The sequence below is a fragment of the Pristiophorus japonicus genome, chromosome 13 (assembly GCF_044704955.1).
Source record: "Pristiophorus japonicus isolate sPriJap1 chromosome 13, sPriJap1.hap1, whole genome shotgun sequence".
Taxonomy (NCBI): Eukaryota; Metazoa; Chordata; class Chondrichthyes; family Pristiophoridae; genus Pristiophorus; species Pristiophorus japonicus.
The window spans coordinates 89,993,723-90,008,264 of record NC_091989.1 but is presented as its reverse complement, the minus strand read 5'-3'; the positions used below and the strand labels follow the sequence as shown (position 1 = coordinate 90,008,264).

Genomic DNA, 14,542 nt, shown 5'->3' with positions numbered 1-14,542 from the left:
GTCACAGAAATTCACAGCATTGTCCATGGGGAAGGAGATCAGTCGACTGGCTCTGGCAAACAGCACGAGTCACCTGGTGTACACAGCAGCGAATAGCAGACTGACAAATGTGGGTGATGTCCCTTGTTGGTGCCTGGAAGGATCGTATTGTGTGGTAATGGATGGCAGTGAGACAGCCACCGACCTGTGGTGTAGCACAGTTGCCCGTTTGCTTCAGGCATATGATAACACCGTCACAGCCTTCCGAGGCATTATTCTTCAGACAAACTGTGCCTTGACTGCCTCAGTCAATACATCTGGTTTGTAGGTTGACGGTGTGGTAAATGCTCCTGTGGTGTAACCTAACCCGCCAGGCATCCCTTACTCCTCCTCTAGAAAACAAATAGAATGGGATTCCCATGCAGAATCCAATGCTGCCACTTTAAATATAAAGTGCGAACTGCACACTGGCCTTAGAAAGTTTCTGGGAGGCAAACAATTATAAAAACAAACTCCAGAAACGTTCAAAATTAGGCTGTTCAGTCCTGTCACACTGGAAAGGCCAGCTTTAAGGCCTACATTGCCATTACACTTTCCACAATATTAGATGCCCATTTTCAACAGGCATCACATATACCCAAGTATATTTCTAGCACAGAACTGAAAACGTGTGCGCAGCCTTAAGCAGATTATATTCAAATTAGCATCTCGTTTTTTGGTTCAACTGTTTCATGCCCAACCACACAATAGTTAAAATAAAAGAGTATTTGATAAGCCAACTCACTGAAGTCTAGCACAATGTCACTGTCTTGTGCATGAGACACGATGGTCAGCATGTTCCTTATTCTCCACTAAACATCTACATGAGGCATCAGGATTGTTGAAGTGTCACAAATACTGAAGGTCACCTTGGTGCATTATATTGAAACCTACTTACATTTGGGTTGACTGTAATGTGAGGAGCCAAGGCAGCCAGTGAATACACATTGATATCGTGGTAGCTGAACTGTGGCTGTGGAGGGCCCGTGGCTGTACACGGGGTAGTCGTGGCCGGAGTTACTGGTGCAGCTGGAAAGCAAAAGCACAGAATTAATTCTCCAAATCCTTTCCTTACTACTGACTTGCAAAATTCCAAGACCAGTGGCAGACATTTTGCAGGAAGTAAAGGCCATTTCTTCAAAACAGATGTAAAAATAAACAAGTTAATGAAGAACTTTTGGGGGGAAAGTAAAGCATATATCCACCAAGTTGGAAACAGAAAATGAAGAAATGATCAACTGTTCAATCTCTTGTAAGAGGCATTAATTACAGGTTATTTATGCCCTGCGCAAACTGGGAATAATCTACAAAATGTACATACAGTACTCAACAATTTAAAGGTATATAAAAGATAATTCAATGCGCTCAGCCAAAGTATGAAAAAATTACTGCTAATTAAGGAGAAAAGTAAAAAACATTGGACTCTCCCAATGTGTCCATTACTTGAAATTGCCAGGGTGTGACACTGATTTCTTTCCTTAACATACAACCAGCAGCAGGTCTACAAATCCTCAAAGAAGAAATGTCATGTTTCAGTACTGCGCTTCCTCGATATAGCATTGATGGCCGACTGAACACATAGCTGCTGGGTAGCGAGATTCTACATGTTACCCGCTTGCAATATAGCGGGGTACATTTTTCAGCTGATCAATTTCTCAAACTCACGTTTTAAAAAAAAAACTCAACAGAAATGCAACACAAAATTTCACAGAAGCGCACAATTAATTCTATAAATAAAGTTTCTGGTCACACAAGCGGGTACATTTAATTACAGGTGAATTGCTGTTGTAACAAAGAGTTAAACTTCGTCACCAGGTTTCTCTGCAAGATGAAATGCAAGAACTATTGCTGTATTAGGTTGCAAAAAGCTACATATAGATAAAAGTGTGCAGTATAGTTGATTTAAACTGAAGAGTGTATCCAATTGGTCTTTAAAATGACTCATTCCCATTTATTGCTGTTTGTGAGAACCTTCAATGGATTGTAGAGCAGAGAATCACTCAAAGTACTTCTGAGACTGAGGTTGGACATGTGGAAGAGAAGTATGGTCAAGTTTATCAACTGAGGAATATTTCATGTGTATATTAATTATAAACCTTAAAACTGCTCAGAATTTCCATGAATTTCTTCCATTACTCAAGTTTTTAAAATAATTTTTGAAAAGCAGATGAAATGTTAAGAAATGACAACCTCACTCGAGAAGTTGTTCAATCTTCACATACAAATCAAGATATTGCTGACCTCGGGGAAAGGGGGAAAAACGAAATTCTTTAAGTCAACTGTTCTGCGGAAAAAACATGTACACCCGGAATTGTTACCAGTCCGCACATGGCCCCATTTCGGACCGTACACTTGCTTCTTATCACTGGAGGCAGCAACAAGACCCCAAGAGAAACAAAACACAGTTGTTTCAACTTGCTTCCAGAGAAAGGATGAGGGGTAGGCAGAGAGCGAGCTCTGTATGTTGTGAGGGAGAGAGATCTGGTGCAGAGCTGGGGGAAGCTCACCCAACTTCTGGGATGATGGCAATATCCTATTTGGATATGGAGATCGAACAATGGAAGAATTGAAGTTTATAGACAAAAGCTGCCATGGATAAAAGCGGTTATTTGTGACCAGAACTTCCAGGACAGACATTCTTTTGTAGTCCAGGGCAACAATAAAGTACTGCAAGTACAAGGAAGCAAGGATAGCTGGGAGAAAGGAACCAAGTGCAGTTTGTTTACTGATGCTGAAGTTAACAAGTTGAAAGACGAAGCAGATATGATATTCATGATTGTATGGTGCAACAGGTAGGAAAATATCACAGCTGACAACTGGAAGCTTGTTCCAACTGAAATGTTTGTCTCGAGTGGAAACCCCCCCTCCCCCCACCACTTTAAAATGTGATAAACCACAGCACCTCTGAGGAACGATTCATTAATAAATTGAATAGTGCGACAAAAGTCAAATGTGTCTGAAATTTAGCAGCTTTGGTCTTTTTTTTTTTAATTGTCATGGCACACAAGAGATTTAAAAACCACTCATTCATGTCTAACAATGTAGTTGTTGCAAAAATTAGTTACAGATGTCCAAGGAAGGGAGAATTTGTTCTCGTGTGTTTGATTAGCAGTTTAAAATTTTTTTTACCAGTTATTAAATGTACTTGGTCCTGGTCACTTTGTTTTGAAGGTATATACCAGAGATTGCTTCCGAAAGGATAAGGACCATTATATAAGTTGTAAGCTATTTATTATTTTGTACGACCCGAGCAGCTAACTAAACTGAACTAAGATAAGAATAAGTGCGGCATTGCTGTTATTGTTTACTTATTTTTTTGTAAATAAAGTTTATTCGGCAGTAAGAGACCAAATCAAAGGCTTATCCCAGTGTTATTCTGCTGTCTTACGAAGATAGGAGGGATCAAGTGAAAGCACGGCATAAAACCAGCAGCTGAAATAAATTGAAATGGATTCTCTATTCGCACTACACATTTACCTAGCTATCTGGGCAAGTGAAAACACTGTCCCTCTAGGATGTAGAGAAGTACATAGATACCAGAAATATGCAAGCGTTAAAGAAATCCAAAAAAGTTCCATCTTTTGTCATGCAATATTATTGCAAACCATCTGAACGACACAATAGATTGGAATTCCCTTCGCTCACTTCTTAATTGAATCCAGAAGTCAGTGACAAAGCACATTTTAAATATAGAACACAAAACTACGGCTTAAAACTAATGACAATTAACTGCAGAGAGGAACAATGAGGAAAAAAATACAAGGTAAAAGAAGAAAACAAGTGCATGGCCCGCTTGGCTTCCCCTCCTCTCCTGAAGGGGTTATATTGATCGGGGGTACAGTCCCACAGGCACTGGCTGCTAGCCATGTTTGAGAAGGTCGCCCAAATAAATCGGTCTTCATTTGTAAGCCTAAAGAATGAGAGCCAGCAGGCTACTTGACCGTAAAAGACAGCATAGCAGAGCCCTGTGCAGTCCTCACCAGACACCCAGACTTTCCAGTAAGAGGTCACTGGATAGCGATCAGGTTAGATAAATGTGACCATGCAGCACTATTGCCGTGCTGCAGAAGTTCTCTCAGCCACTTGATATTAGGGTCTTTCACACTTGTCAAATAACTCCGACAGTTCCCAGTGAAATACCCTACATTCTCTTTTGAACATCTACTGTAAAAGGAGTGCGATGCTCGGCTTGCCATCCTGCCGTAAACATTGAATAAACTCAATAAACGTGCAATCGCTGGGAATCCTGGCAGTGTTATAGAAAAGGCCAAGTGAAATCTTTGTATTCACAGACAGAAATTTACTTCACTGCCGTGGTTTTTAAAAAAAAGACAAATGCTGAAAATCAACACAGACATGCAACATTATGTGGGTAGAAATACACTGAGTATATTTACAGGTAGAATTTTTAGTTCTCCACCCCCCCTCAGACCAATTTAAACTGCAGGGACACTAGAAAAAGAATTAAGACAGCTTTCTGGTGCATCGGGGCTGCAAGCGATCAACATAGCCAAGAACTGTGATCGGAAGTGAATGCTAAATCACAAAAATGGCATCAATAGTCAGGCCTGATTGATTTTGGGAGAGGTGGGAAGATGGGTTATTATATTTTCATCTAAGACAGATGGCTAAACAGGACAGGTTAGATGGGCCAAACAGCCTTTTCCTTTTAGCATTACAGACATGAATCACCCCATTTAGCGACATTAACTTAATACACAATATAAATCTTAACAGTTATCTAACATATGTTCCAGAAACTTTTCCCTGAAAATCATTTATCTGCTAATTGAAAATAAAACAAATGGCAAAATATTAACACAAAAATGCAGGCATACCAAACCCTAGGATGTTTAATTCCAGTGTCCTCCGTTCTACATCTTACATTACTGGCAGGACTGAGGTGGCAGCGTCTGGTACAGCACATCATGAATTCTAGAATTATATAGCAATTACATCAAAATAGCTGCTGTACCCCACCAAAAGACCGCACAATGGCCACAGCTGTTAGAGTATTATAACTTGCATTTTTGAACCTTCAGAAGACTGACTCCTCCACTGGAAAAACATTTCCCCTCCCAGCTGCTGTGGAGCCACTTCTCTTCCTTTGTCAGCTAAAGACCAAGGCTTCAATCTGGCCTACCGGCAATGCCTGCAAATGCACTTCCCCCTGGGTCCTAGCGCACTCCTCGTTAATGAAACCTGACCCACCCCATATTTTACATCAAACGCAACAATAATCTGAATTACAATACAAGCATCCAAACAAAAATCAGGTTAATAATCATCTACAATAATGGGATGTCCGTAATAGCAATTTAAATCTAACAAACGCAGTTCAGTTTCACAGAATTTCTTCCTTTGCAAGTAAAACGACTTAATCTAATAATGAACAAACATAAAAGCACTTTACCAGCGGTGACAACTACAGGCAGCTCCTCTGGTATTTTGGACTCTCTCTTTGGAGCAGATAACTGTTCCTCTAGATTTGTCAATTTGTCTTTGTCCTTTAGTAAAGTTCCAGGCTTCAAGTCGTTGATATCCAAAGCCAGATTTTTACACAAGACCTCAATCTCAAACTTCAGGTTTAACTAGAAAAATAATGTTTTTGAAAAAGACAGTTAACAAGTAATTCCACCTTCCAAACCAATGCCAGTGCAGATAGCACTCACCTATTAGTGATCAGCTTACCACACAAACTGTTGTGGTCCTGGTCCAAGATACTCAAAATTCCTCAAAAATATGACTACCAGAAATGCATTCTAAGGTGACCATAGCACCCTTGCTTGCCCAAGGGTGTGTTTGCAATTTGAAGTAGTGCTTGTATTATTTTTGACAAATGAAATATCCTGAGCCACCAGCAACGCTCCCCTGGCTACAGTTACGCACCAATCAGGAGGTCCCGCGCAGGCCAGTTGACAGCTGCTGCCGCGGGGAAAGATACTGCGCATGCGCGACCCACAGAAAATTTAAAGGGACCACCACCAAAAAAAGTTAGAGGGAGCATTGGCCAGCACCCTTGTCCATACTGTCACAATCTGAAACAGGAGTCTCTCTCAGAAAGACGGAGGGGTCTGTTTCTCTACCCACTTGCCTTACAGATAGTAAAGCCTCCCGATGCCTGTATCAATAGGTATTAAAAGAACTGAAAATCTGAAGCAAAAACAGAAGATGCACAGCTGACCCACAGCATTGGAGGGAAAAGACAGATTAACACAGAGACAGGGACCATGCACCAGAACTTCACCAGCATTGGCAAAGGGTCTCCACCCAAAATTTTAATCTGCCTTTTCTCTTTTCAGATACCGATAAGCTGGCTGCTATGCATTTTCTGTTTTTATTTCAATTTTTAATACTAGTGCATTCAAACCTTCGGGATAGCGCTGCTTAGATTGGTTCTATGACATGGGGAACTGGAACAGGGAGGGGTAGGAAGTCACTACAAGCTAGCTGACTGCATACCAAGACAGGCTTTCAAATGCATTAAAGGGGTTCGTAAATTAGTGCTCCAGTGGAGGGCCATTTCTGATATAGGAGGCAGACAAGCTGCTGACAGCCAGGCAAAATAGCTTGAGTCATGGCCCAGCAACACGAGAAAGGAGATCAGGCACCATTCAAAGCACACATCTCTTGCATTTTTCTCCAGTGGGATGACAGCAATATCTCATTTAATGGAAAGCATGAAAGAATGTAATGCTGCCTACAGCAAGTGCAAATAGTATGCAGCCATCATACCACTGGAAAAGCACTTCAGATCAGTCTCTTAATCCTCCACTCTGTTGCATACAAGGCCTCATTTCATCCTCAGTTCTTTGATTTCAGGAAGCAGTATTGAGACCAGCAACAGTAAGGGCGCTGAATCATCATACATTAGAGAAATCCCAGCAGAGCTTGGTCAGAAAATGATATATATATATTGTATATAGTTAGTTTCTTGGGTGAGGTACCAGACTGCAGTCAACATTTTATTCCAATCATTTTATCACCACTGAGCGTATATTGGCTAAAAGTATCACCAGATATTGTACATAGAATGATACAGCACAGGAAGCCGCCATTTGGCCCATCGTGTCTATACCAGCTCTTTGAAAGAGCAATCCAATTTATCCCCCCTGTGCTTTCCCCATAGCCCTGCAAATTTCTCCTTTTTAAATATATATTCAAGTTCCTTTAGAAAGGCACTATTGAATCTGCTCCCACCACCCTTTCAGGCAGCGCCGATCACAGCAACTGGCCATGTTAAAAAAAAAATTCTCCTTATTGCGCCCTTGGATTTTTTGCTAATTATCTCAAGTCTGTCCCCTCTGGTTACTGACCACCCTGCCAGTGGAAACAGTTGCTCTCCACCTACTCGATCACAAGCCCTCATGAGTTAGAACAGTAATGTTGATTTGACAATTCCACGTGCCATTATGAGACATTGAGGACTCTGACTGCAGCGAAGTGAATTCTAGTAGCTTAACCAGGTCACAGCATTCTAGCTGGTTTCTACTCTCCCCACAAGGCACATTGATATTTAAACCACCCACACCGGACTTTTTATATATATATATATATATATATATAAACTTTCCCCCTAGCCATTCCTCTCTGGAAAATGGCAATTCATGCAGCAGTATGGCTCCATGGCAAATGGCTGCAGACGTTCGGTACCTCGCCCAAGTGGCCAAATATTATAGATTATAGATAACCTCCAAATATAGATTAAATACCAGCAGCCTCAGTTAAAATGAGATGGATGCCTAAATGAAGCAATAAATGTGCCTGGAATTTGGAGTTCTCTCTCGGATCAAAACATTTACTTTGAAACCAAAGTAACTTTTCACCAAATATATCTGTGTGCTCCTATACCTGCTATTGTTTGAGCAGTAAAACACTAACCAGGCAGGTGCATTCTTTTAGTGGGGATATCAACAGACCCTTTCAGACCTTATTACCTTCTACATAATTAGGTCTATGGAAACAAGAGATTTCCAATTTCCAAGCATAACGTGGTGGGACGATATCAAAATAAGATTAAAAATGGCACAAATGCATTTATTTCCCCCAACACTCTTATTTCCCCCCAGCACTCGCATCTAATATGGAAGCGCACCAGCTTTTTATCTTCATGGACTGCCCCACGATGTCACCATCCATCCCTGACATCAGTCTGGTAACCTTGCATTTGGTCACATTCGAAGGGTGAAAATTTAGGACAATGGATTTTAGACAGTAGAAACAAAATTTAGCAAGCGTTTTAAAATGCTTACATTCAGCATTAATATCAGAGTAAAATGGCAGGTTATACTCTCTATACATGATTTTTGAGAAAACATAAATGATATAAGGGGGACATGGAACATGATGTAAAACACCTTTGGATTTTAAACCCTATCTCCACAAGATCTCTACCCTTAAGACTTCCTACCCACTCCTCTTCCCACAAAGGTTTCTGAAAGAAATTTAATCGGTCAACTTTTAAAACCAGCCTGAATAGAGATATCAGAACATCTTCATTTTTGTCTTTTACACAAAATTAAGCACATCAAGAGAGAGAGCTAATATTCAGCTGTTTCTCTCAATAATGGGGCATGCTTGCACGAGCTGTGCTCTAATGGAACCACACAGTGTAATCCCTGGTGGCAATGAGCTCCATGCAACCAGTACAAATCGGAAGGGCCTTACCTTCAAGTCATGCTCTTGATGCAGCTCTGCTAATACATTCATGATGGCCATGGTCCAAGGATTTGGAGGCCTGAAAACCTATATAAACAACAAAGTTCACAAAATAAGACATTTTTACAGTGCAACAGAATACTGAGAAACCCTATTTAATTTCTAGATCAAAAATATCTAAGAGCAGCAAATTTCTTGTAACCCCCTGTCCCACCACCACAGGTCTTTTCTATCACACACCATTTCCCAGCCAAGTTAACAGTGCACTGCAACTAGCAACTAATAGGTATAAGAATGCAACTGCCAACGACTTATTTTCTCCTTTTCTGCTGACCTTCATTCTAAACATTCCTGGAACTGCATGGCTGTGAAGAAAAATACTGGAGTAATTTAGTGCTAGATAAGAGGGCTATAAAATGTACTCATAAACCCATATTGTTGACTCACTGACAGATACCTAATTAACACTCTCCATTTTCAGATGTTACAATTTTTTTTCACAAGGGCAGAGTCATAATTTCAAGTCCCACATTTTAAGAAGTATTTTAACTTTCGATTAGGTGTATAATCCAAGTTTGGTTTCCATTAATCGAAGATTCACCACATTGTACTATGTAATGGAGGTAACTTCAGCAATCAATCCTCCACTATAAATGTATGAACAGAGATAGGTGTAGCATATAGATCAACTAATGAGAGCATATCCTGCTGAAAGCAGCAGTGTGGTTTCATTAGCACTGCTGTCAGAAAAGACACCAATACTGCACCACAGCTACTAACCAATATACGTTTTTTTACATTTAGGTGAAACCGTATATAAAAGTGTGGATGAGCCAGGGGACTAGGTGTCACAGTGAGTTAGGTTAAGCACATTGTACTGTCATCCTTGAAACTATTGCTCAAATCCAGTTATGATGATTGAATAAATTTTGTTTGATAACACTGATGTGAAGTGCCTGGGGATGCTGCACCACGTTAAAGGCACTATATAAACTAAAGTTGTTGCGTTTGCGCAGTTTAACTTCAGTTCAGAGTGCCGGGCGCCCATTGTGCAAAAGTGCCTACCATTCAGCATTAATTTCACCGAGAGGCGCCAAAAGGATGGCAGGTATGAGAAACGGTTGTCACAGTTGTATCAGCAGGGAATGTTCTTCTGACAGTAGCATAAAGGGCTACTGCTAGATCACTGCAGACAGATCTTTGCTGTACATCCAACTGTGGTATTTCTTAGCTAGAAGGGCTTGATGCTGGGTGTTCACAGTGGAAAGTGTTCCACAGCCCAGCACTATCTCTCACCAGTATCAGCACAAAGAAAATTCAAAGATGAAAAATAAAAATTATAGGTGGCCAAAAACAACAGCCACGTACTGACAATAATCTGAAGCCTGAATGCATTACGCTAGGAACAGTGCAACACAATGACCATAACAATGGTGACCGATGAACACTGCCAGCTAAACCCCCGAGATGTGAAACCAGATGGGTTGGAACTTTTTCCCCCCCCAAAAAGACCCAAAATGTACAAAATAGTTAAAAGATTCCCTGGAATAACACAAGCTCCAATAGTAACTCTCTTAAGTCACCATTTTAGCGTTAAAAAAAAAATCTATCCTGCGCCTCCTCCCGCAGTAACATTCATTTACTCATCATTCAAATCAAGGCTTCACAGCTGCAAAAAAAATGTAATACCCCAATGTAGTGTAAAGCAATACTGTATATAGTGTCAGCATCGAGTCCACCCAAAAAAGCTGGTAGCTCACAGTTACTGCGGTACAATTACAGCTGGTGCACAGCCGATATTTTAGAAGCTTTTTTTTTTAAAATACCATTCAGGGAACTTGCTGTCCCCTCATTTAATTTCAACTTTGAGACTTTACTGGCAGTCGGGAGGCCAATGATCATCACTCCATGCATGAACCAAATACACATGCATAGAATTGCACAAGTTGTAGAATCATGGATACTTGATCCCATTGCTATTAAAAATGCATCCAAACCCTGCAGCGTCGATGCAGTGCAAATGGAACACTCCTAGCATCTCTGAAGCATGGGAGGGTGATGGCCACTGCATGGTGAGCTGTGCTCTTCCATGTGGAATTCAAGATATCTGCTTTATGCCTAGCAAGGGCTCAAAGGCAGGCTCATCAGCAATACTCCCTCCAATTTATTTTTGTGTGCGGCCCCTTGAGATTTGCTGCGCAGCCATGCATGCGCAGTATTTTCCAGCTACAGATTGTGAGCGGCCAGCGTGGAACCTCCCAATTGATGCCTTAGGGGGAACATCGCTCATCAGTTGTCTGACCAGCTAATAACTACCCTCCTTAGGAGAGGGAAGCAGGGTCTTTGTGGCAACAAGATGACAGGCTAGACAATGGAAGAATGGAAACACCTAGATTGGAAGAAACTCATCAATCCATGCAGGCTCAATATTAGGCAGATCCAAGACTGACCAGCCAGCCTGAACTATTCCAGCACCTGGAAAGGTAGACTAGTCACAGAGCCAGAATTCTTCCAGATCAGCTCCAGAGAACCCTGCCAGCCAGCCACCTGGCTTCATAAGCAGCAGTATGTTTACCAAACCATGTGCGCTGGTAAGTTGCACAGTTTTAGTTCATTAAACCCCAGCAGCATCCTTGTGCACACCTGCGAGTCCTAAGCTCTGGCTCTTGCCAAGCTGCAGTCAAGGTCTCTGGATTTATTGGGGTGTGTCCTTACAGGAAGGCCACGTGTAATCCACATTCAGGTAGAAAGAAACTTTAACTGCCTGGATATTTGGGTAGCTTGGTTTGAAGAATTTTAAAGTATGTAGATTCTGCAAATGCAAAGGTCAAGCGACATCAGTTTGACCCAAAAAATATTTTAAAACTGGATCACCACTGAACCAGAAAAGGGTTGTTGCGTTGATTCAGCTCATTCTAAGTCTAGTTTTATAATCCTCTTGCCACAGATCTGAACCTGTAGTCTCTTCCAAACCAGGAACCCACCCATCATTTTCCTCAAATGGCAGAAACAGGATTTTGCACACTCTACCGTTTGAGGCAGCTTATTCTATAAACTCCCAGCTGGAACTGCAGGCTTGCACCCAGCACTACAGAACTTTCCAGCTTCAGAGGAACCTTTGCTAATTTTAAATATTTCAGACATACTCTACTACTCCTCTCCCTCACCCTACTCCAAAAGTCCTTTATCTAGGAAAATTGAGGTTGGAGCCTTTCTATACAGCCGATTGTCCCAAGCCTGGAAATCAATCTCTTGCTCGCACCCTTCACAATGTCGCAGCTTAATGGTCTTGGCTGCACTCACTCAGTGAACTGGAACTGCTTGCAAATGTCTGGGATTTCAGCCCTCAGTGTGCAGTATAACTACTATAAGGTTACTGGGTAAAAGGAAAGCAGCTAGTTTCTGTCCCTTTTTCAGCCAACAGCTGCTGTAGAGCTGCAGACCAGTTTAGAGCTGCAGGCCTGGAATCATTCTCAGAATGACAGTAAGTTTCCTCTGGCACTGCACTTTCAAAGACTGCATTTATAAGTCAATCGCTCCAGTTTAAAATCTGTTTGCACAGCACTCTACCCCACCCTTTATTGTCCCGCTTGTTTCAATGTCTTGAACAAAGATTACCCGGCTTCTCGATTGTTTTTGCCACATGAACAGTTGTGAAGCATTTTGAAGTATGCTTTTTTGGGGCAGTTGTCTGTTTCCAACACAAGGGCAATGTATCAGCCTTGTTCTTTTTTAGTGCATCTGTTAGTTACATATTTTTAAAAAAGCATGTACTAGTCTGCAGCAGAGACTGTAATTTGCAAGTTAACAACTTTCACTTTAAACCTGCATTTTCTTGGAATCATGGGACCCAATTTTGGCCAACCCGTTTTTTTGGCACACTGACCATTTATGCGCCGACTTTCTGCACTGGAAAGTACGGCAAAAAACTTTGTGTATCCTGGCCCCTCTGCAGTGTGTCCCGGGTTCTGGTGTCGCGTCCATGGTGGAACCGGGGGGAGGGGGCGGCGGAGCTACAGCCCTGAAAACACTGCCGGCAGCTGTCGCATGCGCAGAGTCTGCACGCATGCTCCTCGCCCTCCCAGCGTGTCCTGCAAGCAGTCAGCAGGACCCGATGCTTGCCGCCCCTAGCCGTGGCCGAATGGTCGAACTGTAGCCTAGACTGCGGGAACCCTACCCGAGATGCTGTCGAGCCCAGCCTTTCCTCTCCCCCCTCACCCCACAGATGAGTCTTTGCCGGATTCCCCTATCCCACGCCGAATGGCCTCACGGACAGGCCGGCCCAAGGTAAGATTTACAGATTTACTTCAAATAATTAATTGTTAATCAATTGTTTATCTGAGTTCTTTATTTTTATTTAGTTATTTTAACTTTTATTTGGAATGTTTGGTGCTTATGTGCAGGTCCTTACTTACTTACCTGCGCCGATTTCTTAACTGCCCGCAACGTTTTTCAGAGCTGGCCACATATGCTGACCTAAGTCGATTTGGTGTAAGTATTAGCTGGCCAAAGTGGCATAAATGGCCAAAACTGGCATAAGTGTCTGGGAATGCCCCCCTTTGGGGAAAAAAACAGAACTAAAAAAAATCATACCTAACTAAGTTACTCTGGAGTAAGTTCATTGGGGAAAATGGGGTTTTTTAAACTTGCGCCAGAAAAACCAACTTACTCCAAAAAAATTGATGCAAGTCATGGCCAAAATTGGGCCCCAAGTTTCCCCAGGAGTTGCTCCATTTTTTTTGGAGCAACTTGATTTTTCTGGAGTATCTTAAAAGTTGCAATTCTACACATTTAATTTGCTCCAGTGTAAGTGAGTTAGTTAGGATTTTTTTTAAAGTTTTGTTTCGTTTTGTTCAAAAGGGGATGTTACCAGCCACCCACGCCTGTTTTGGCCATTTAAGCCAGTTTGGCCAGCGAATAGTTGCTCCAACCTAACTTAGGCCAGCGTATGTGGCCACTTGTGGCCGCACAGAAAAACCTTAGTGAGTTAAGAAATCAGGGCAGGTAGACAGAGGATGGGGGTGGGGGGGGAAAGCACAGGCAAACCTTGCAAAGCACTGAACACCTTCACAACAACTAATACAGAATACAATACTGTAGCTTTTGTATAATTTACACATTCCATTATATAAAGCTTCATAAAATATGCACTTTTTATCATTTATCAGAAGTTAAATTTTGATGGTGTTGACTGCCTTTCTTACTGCTCTTATCAGCAGACAGTTGCTGATAAGTCTAGGGACAACTTTTCTAATTCGAGCAGCTGGTTCTTTTTCTAAATCATTTAAAGAAATTCTCCTCCTTCCCCCAACCGCCCACCCCCCACTCCAACAAAACTCCCCCCGCCCCCAGGATCAAAAGTCTCCCCGCACCAATCTGTTTCTTGTAGCCCTGAGTGGTTTGAGTCTTGAACTCGATTTATAAAATCCAAAAGGGATATTGTCTTTAGGCATTAATTCTTTGAAATTTCTTCACATAGATGTAATCGTGACACAAACCAGTAGCTTCCTCCCCCCAGTATTGTGTCTCGAAGAATTCTGCCGCAAACGTGCTGTATGACTCTTGGTGCTGATCTGGTGGCCCGGACTTGAGCCGCGCACCCCTCCCCCTCCGCTCCTGCGCACCCGGGCTCCTCCAGCTCCTGCTCCTGCTCCCCCGGGCACCTCCAGCTCCTGCTCCTGCTCCCCCGGGCACCTCCAGCTCCCCCGGGTTCCCTGGCAAGCTTCCCTTGGCACACACTCCGCCAACTGAACGGGAGGGGCAGCACCGTCTTAAATTTATTCAATGTCCCAGCTTCCACAGCTCTCTGAGGCAGCGAATTCCACAGATTTACAACCCTAAGAAATTTCTTCTCAGCTCAGTTTTA

At 42.2% G+C, this 14,542-nt stretch overlaps 1 protein-coding gene across 7 annotated transcripts in view; it reads right to left on the bottom strand.

Annotated features, from left to right (window-relative positions):
- cnot1 (CCR4-NOT transcription complex, subunit 1) overlaps positions 1 to 14,542 on the bottom strand; it is a 229,729-nt gene that overhangs the window by 40,805 nt on the left and 174,382 nt on the right. For all 7 annotated transcript variants that reach the window (XM_070897738.1, XM_070897741.1, XM_070897739.1 and 4 more), the window contains 3 exons: positions 8,686 to 8,763; positions 5,432 to 5,609; positions 917 to 1,047 (listed from right to left, as the gene is read on the bottom strand). In XM_070897738.1, the coding sequence (XP_070753839.1) occupies positions 917 to 1,047; positions 5,432 to 5,609; positions 8,686 to 8,763 (387 nt within the window). The remainder of the gene's footprint in view (positions 1 to 916; positions 1,048 to 5,431; positions 5,610 to 8,685; positions 8,764 to 14,542) is intronic.